Consider the following 6,881-nt stretch of genomic DNA (forward strand, 5'->3'; position numbering starts at 1 on the left):
TCTCTACTCACCTCTGCTCCTGGGATGCGCTGTGCCCTGGTGCTGGCAGCTGGTATTGACTGCTCCCAGGGCCACTGCAGGCAGGGCTGGGGTGAACACTGCACCCCGCACTGCCCAGGGGTCTGCTTGTCCGTCGTCACCCCAGCCTGTGCTGGAGCAGCCCTGGGAGCAGTTGACATCAGCTGCCTGCACCACAGACATCAGCTGCCTGCACCACAGCATAGAGCAGCCCAGGAGCTGGGGTGAGCCCAGGTGCAGGAGGACAGGTGGAGTCAGGTGCAGCCCAGTGGCTGCAGCTGGTGCCAGCCACTCCTGGAACCACTGCAGCTGGGGCTGGGTGAGTGGAGCCACAGCCCTTTCCCCTCCCCCCACAGACTTACCTTCTTGGGCAGGGGGAACATCTATGCTGATCGCATAAGAGCAAATTTACCTTGCATATAATGAAGTATAGATCTAAATGTGCTCATTGCATAAGAGCGAATTCGCATATAAAGAAGCCACACAAATAGAGGGAAACCTGTACCTGCTTTTAAGACTGTTTTTGTATTTCATATTCAATAGACTTTTCATAAAATACATAAACAGTAATAAAAGTAAAGACTGAAATCCAAGACCACCCCTCCCAAATGAGTATCATCATCACTGAACTTCAGAGACATGCTTAATTTTATGTTCTCTCTCTCTCTGATGCCATGAATTTTGTAGTGTCTATAGCAGAGGTTCAGCTTCAACAGAAGATGTGTAAAACACCCATCTCAGTTTAACCTATACCCTGGCAATTCAGGCATTCCCTTAGGAGGTGGGAGATATGACTTTAAACCACCTTCAGGCTGACAGGAGACTGATTTCCTATTTGCTACTTATCTATCCTGGAAACACTAGCATTCACAGTTTTTATTACTGTGAATAGTCTAGATCTGTCATGACAATAAGCATTAGGGATCTAATTCTGCTTCCACAGAAGTCAATGGCAGTATTCCCACAATTTCTTTAGAAGCATGATCAAGCTCTTTGCCTACAGATTAGGGTTTCAGGACACTTCGATTGTTCTGCATTCTTAGATGGTTTTATATTTCATATTTAATGTCTTCTTTTTTATTTTGTGTATTTTCTTGGTAGTCACTAAAACATTAATGCAAAGTAAACTAAACAAAGTAAACATTTTCAAAATATCAATGACTTAACATGAACCGTAAGAAATATGAAACAAAGGATTGCAAATTAAGCCTGCTTTTCAATAAATCACAAGGATGTATTAGTAGAAATACATTCTGCATGCATTACTAAAAAATAATGAAGATGGACAGCACACTTAATTAGGGCTTGTGCCACTACTGATGACCATTTTTATTTTCGCTTTTTTTTAGGCACTTAGCATGTTAGGCTCTGCGTTTGATCTAGCATAGATTTTTTCCCCACAATAGCTACATATTGAAAAAAAATCAAGGGCAAGGAAGTGCAGTTGTATGATTATGTTTGGGCACTTATTTGAAACATAAGCCTTTGTATTAAGGACTCTATTTTGTAAACAGGAAAAGACAATTTTAATGATGTGGACTTTATAAAAAACTGCATTAATATAAGTTGTTACAGTTAAGAGCACTTAGAACTCAAACCTGTGATATTTTTTTTCATTTAGAAGATAGCAATAATGTGCATAAAAGGAAGAGCTCTTCTTGATATGAATTCCATCATAATGATACCTAAAATACATATATACACACACATAAATTAATTGATCAATTAACAGCAAGATAAGATCAACACAGAACTTTCATTCATAGTCTGGCAAGCAGCTGGCAATTCTTTAGAATAGAACAGAAATAAGGACAGACAATTCCACTGTTTTTGAGCATTTAAAAAAATATTTTGTCCAATATTTGAATAAGTACACTTCTGTAAATCTTTAAAAAAAACTTTACAAACAATTAATTTTAAAAACAAAACTTTAATTTTTTTAATTAACAACACAGCATGCAGCCATGGTAGACTAAAACCTACCAATTAAGGGAATCACTTGTCCATCTATTTACATAGGTACTCCACTCAAGGGTTTTGAAATGGCACCTCTTATCAAAGCTGGTGGTGATGTGAACCACTCTTCATACTTTTCTCACACTACTACCTAGCTCCTGCAGTACCATTTTCACGCTACCACTACCATATATACTGGACAGCCAGCTGTACTTAATGAGTTAATATTTTTACTGTAAATGGCCAGCAAGTAATTCCTTTTTCCATGCGTAGCACTCTGCTGGCACAAATGCAATCGAAGTAGTTTGCTAAGGGAATGCATCAAGAGCAGACTGAAGATACGGAGATGCAGGTCTTCCACTACACTGACCTTCTACTACACTGACATCTATTCATAGATTCATAGATGCTAGGGTCAGAAGAAACCTCAACAGATCATCAAGTCTGACCCCCTGCCCTGGGCAGGAAAGAGTGCTGGGGTCAGATGACCCCAGCCAGATGCCTATCTAGCCTTCTCTTAAAGACCTCCAAGGTAGGGGAGAGCACCACCTTCCTTGGAAGCCCATTCCAAACTTTGGCCACCTTCACTGTGAAGAAGTTTTTCACAGCAGCCTAAATCTGCTGACTGTCAGTTTGTGGCCATTGTTCTTTGTTACCCCAAGAGGCGCCCTGGTGAAGAGAGCATCTCCAATCCCTTGCTGTGCCCCGCTAATGAATTTGTAGGCAGCCACAAGATCAACTCTCAGCCTTCTCTTGTGGAGGCTGAAGAGGTCCTCAGTCTCTCCTCATAGGGCTTATACTGGAAGCTCCTGGTATTTGGTATAAGGGACTTAGCTGCACTAGCCAAGGACAGGATGGCACTCTTGCAGAAAACTTGTTATAATATTTAAGTAAAAGCAGATTATTCTCAGAGTCAACATTTTACCAGAGGTCCTGTCAGCTTTATTATTGAGAATGCTCATGTGAATTGTGAAGACCAGAATTTTTTCTTCCTGTTAAGATGCACAAAGGATGATTATAAATTTGGACATCAAATCAGTGGTTTAAGAGTCCATTGGAATCAATTCTTTCTATGTGTTATATTAAGGGAAAGGGCAACGAGAAATCTGTCAAGGGATCTGTCACAGGTCTTATGGCCACACAGGCAGCTGTGAAACCCCCTAGCAGCTCTGGAGCTCCTGTCCAGCTCAAACTCTAATGTCACTCTCCCTAGATTGCTCACCCACCATGCCTTGTTCTTAATATTAAAGGTTAATTAAGGGAGGCTGCCAACAGGCCTTAGAGAGTGAGCCTTAATCCTAATAATTTCCCACTGGGTCTTAGTCCAGCCTTCAGGCCTAATAGATCCCTCTCAGCTTGACTAGGCCCCTGTAGAACACCTGTAGTTGTAAGGGAAAATTGCATGGCTCCTTTTCCTCCCCTACACCATACCCCAAGCCTTGTGGATGTTGCTATAATGTTGTTCTCTCTTTCAGGACTTTGGCCTTTTCAGCCTCTGCCCCTCTGATCTCGCTAGGCCCATGGTGTCAGACCTGGCTTTGAGGCACTAGCTTCAATCTGTCCCCCCGGTCACCAGGTCCTTGGCCCCTGTCTGCTGGGCCCCCCAGCCCCCACACTGCACTTCTCTAGAGCGCCAGACCCTCTGGCTTCTGTATGACTGTAGTCCTCTACAGTACTGAGCTCCCTGGCCCTTATATGTATGGCTGTGCTCGTCTAGAGCACTGGTCCCCTTGGCCCCCATATGGCTGCGCTTCTCTAGAGTGCAGGGGCCCCTGGACCCTGTATGGCTGCGCTCCTCTGAGCACCAAGCCCCTTGGCCCCCATATGGCTGTGGGCCCCCAGTCCCCTATCTCATTGTGCCCCTGCACTCTGCCCCTCTCTGGGCTCAACAACAGCTCAGGCCTTGAGCCCCTGGCAAGGCTCAAAGCTATTGCGTGTCCCACGGACACTAATGGGACCCCACCTTACAGTCCCCATCCAAACCGCCGATGTAAACAGTAACATAAACTGTAAGTCCCTGAGCTATAACAGAAACACAAACAACAGCAGAAGCAGCCCTCTCCCTCTTTAAGAGAGCAAACTTTCCTTATCTCCCAGCAAGCATACCCTCCAGCCCGGGGCTGTACCCTAGCCTATACACTTGGCCCCATTGGGCTCTTGGACCCTCTGGTCCCACACATAGCCCATCCTCCAAGCTTTCAGACCCTCTGGTCCCAGCTCACATGCAACCCCTTCTCCAGGGTCTCATAACCACTAGTAGGCACCTCAAATACTCTGGGGTTAACGTAAAACAAAGGCCACTTGCCTGTAATCCCACCTTTCTCTATCCAGGGAACTTGCCTCTGTTCCCCAGGCCTGCAGAGTAGTTTAACCAAATCCAGGTCCATTCGGGAGTCCTGCTATCCTGGAGCCAAGAGCTCTTCACTTCATGGCTGCTGGGAAGAGTCTCCCTGACCAGTGCCAGCTCTGGGCTTATGTAGCTCCAGTCTGAGCCCTTTTCTGGTCAGGTGAGTCCCTCATTAGCTCTTCTCTGCCACCTGGAAGCAGCCTCTCAGTCTGCTTGCTCTCACAGAGAAGCAGGCACATCCCAGTGCCTTGCTATAGGCTGGGTTTTTAGATTTAATTAATATAACTGTTCCATTAAGAGCCAGCTGTGATTCTGCAGGGAAGAAGAGGCTCCCTGCCTCTACAGCCTCCTGCCCTTGGGCTGGTCACAACCACCATTTTTGTGCTCATCTGAGCCCAAAGATCATTGTGCCGCCCTGAGACACAATGCCTCTGGGGCTATAGATGGGGTTGTGAGGCTCTGGCCTCCCTATCTGCTTGACACAAGCCAGAGCTTTAAAAGCTGATGAACTTGGTGTTTTAGAAACTGAAGTTAAATTTATATATAATAATAAAAATAGCTTGGATATGGTGACTTTTGCTAAATGAACTTTATTTTAGCTTGTTGATGACATCATAAATCAGGGCTGTCCAACTGGTGGCCCTTGAACTACATCCAACTAGCAAAGGGTAACATGTGGTCCATAGACTCCTGGCCAGATGACACTCACACTATTGCACCCGCTGCTATGGTGTCTGGGGTTTCTAAGGCAGGGCAGCATGGCAAGAGGGGGTCCAGTGAGTCTGCTGCCCATGTGGCTGAGTGGGCGAGAGAGGAGGTGCCCACACTCCCCACAGGGGGGTGACTGCAGAGGCTGTTCCTGCTACTTGTGCAGTGTAGGTATCAGGAAACCTGCATGGCATGCATCCCAAGGCCCATGAGTAGTGTGGCTTGCAGTCCCCAGCTGCTCAGTAGTTGGAGAACCCTGTTGTAAATCCCATTGGAATTGTTCCTGTGATTAATTACACACATTTGGTGCAAACCTCCATTGCTGTATCCCGCCAACAGAGCTGCATATCTAGCTCTTTTGATTCATTTATTATTCCTCAAACAGCTGTAAAACAAGAATACAACATACCTGGCACTGCCTCTTGTGCCCAGCCTTCTGGTCCCCAAATCTGGGAAAACTAAACGAACAAGCTATAAAACACCCAAAAGATACAGAGTTATCTGAGTGATTCACAGGAAAGTTAAAAAGATTTATCTGCTACATTTTCCATATTTAATCCTTGCCACTATCAGACACCTATTCTCAAACTAATACCTAGTTTTCTAGCAACCTGCTTACACAGGGCATGGACAAACTCATAAGCAGAGCAGTTTCAAAAGGGGAAGGAGCACTGTGGACAACTGCATAATCCAGGAACAATACAAAGGTAGCAAAACTGCTCCAGCTTCAACTGTGCATGAAGCAGGGTTACATATGAATCATAGATTCTTAGAAAAGAAGAGCTCGAAGAGACCTTGGAAGACCTTCTAGTCTAACCCACTGCCCAAAGTAGGCTCATCCCTGACCTCCAGTGTAAAAATATGCGGAGGTGTCTATAGCAGCTGCCACACACAGGGCCAATGGTGACTTCTAGTTCCTGTCACTGACAGCCTGATTGTCTGCCTACAGCAGCAGCTCTGTTTTTCTGCCCCCACCCTCCCTAAGTCAGCATCTGGGGCACCTTCCTAGTTGCCCTGCCCTACTCAGATTGTCCCTAACTAAACCCTTGCAGTCAAGTGTCTGTCTAACAGGCTCTTAAAACTTAACTTAAAACATAACAAAAAAGATGAGATTCTACAGTCTCTCTGGATAGCCTGTTCTAATGCTCCTATAATGAGAAAGTTCTTCCTAATATCCAACCTCAGTTTCCCTTGCTGGAGTTTAAGACCATTCCTTATTGTTTTAGCACCTGCAACAGGGAATAATCTGTCTCTATCCTCTTATAATCACCTTTTAGGTATTTGAAAACTGTTATCAAATTTCCCCTCAATCTTCTCATTTAAATAATCCCAGGTCTTTCCATATCGATCATGTTTTCCAGACCTCTAATAATTTTTGTTCCTCTCCACTAGACTCCTTCCAATTTGTCCACATCTTTCTTCAAGTGTGGAGTCCAGAACTGTACATAGTACTCCAAGTGACCCCTCATCAGTGCCAAATAGAGTGGAAGAATCACTTAATTTACAAGGCATGCTCCTATTAATACAGAACAGTATGCTACTGGCCATTTTTGCAACAAGAGTTGCAACACAGTAGTAGATGCAAATAAGTGCATGAGGACTTCTCCTCACTGTACTTCGTGACTCGCCTTAAAGGCAAGTTGATGGTGTATTACAAAAGTAGATGGATTAATGGATTTTCAGAGACATGAATGGGGAGGGGGACAGAAGTGGGGGAATGAAATTGCACTTAGGTGGTCAAGTCCACTTAGATACCTAACAGGTAGAACAGAATCTGGCCCTATTTGTCTCGGATGAAATTCTGGCTTCAATGAAGTCAATGATAAAATTTACCTTAACTTCAAACACACTT

The 6,881-nt window shown here is 44.7% G+C and overlaps 1 protein-coding gene across 4 annotated transcripts in view; it reads right to left on the reverse strand.

The window, feature by feature from the left end:
• Positions 1-6,881, reverse strand: part of RFX8 (RFX family member 8, lacking RFX DNA binding domain) — a 48,776-nt gene that overhangs the window by 34,690 nt on the left and 7,205 nt on the right. For all 4 annotated transcript variants that reach the window (XM_019529542.1, XM_019529541.1, XM_019529540.1 and 1 more), the window contains exons 3-4: positions 5,439-5,500; positions 1,617-1,703 (exon numbers count right to left, since the gene is read on the reverse strand). In XM_019529542.1, the coding sequence (XP_019385087.1) occupies positions 1,617-1,703; positions 5,439-5,500 (149 nt within the window). The remainder of the gene's footprint in view (positions 1-1,616; positions 1,704-5,438; positions 5,501-6,881) is intronic.

Source organism: Crocodylus porosus, unplaced genomic scaffold (assembly GCF_001723895.1).
Source record: "Crocodylus porosus isolate Cpor-Errol unplaced genomic scaffold, CroPor_comp1, whole genome shotgun sequence".
Taxonomy (NCBI): Eukaryota; Metazoa; Chordata; order Crocodylia; family Crocodylidae; genus Crocodylus; species Crocodylus porosus.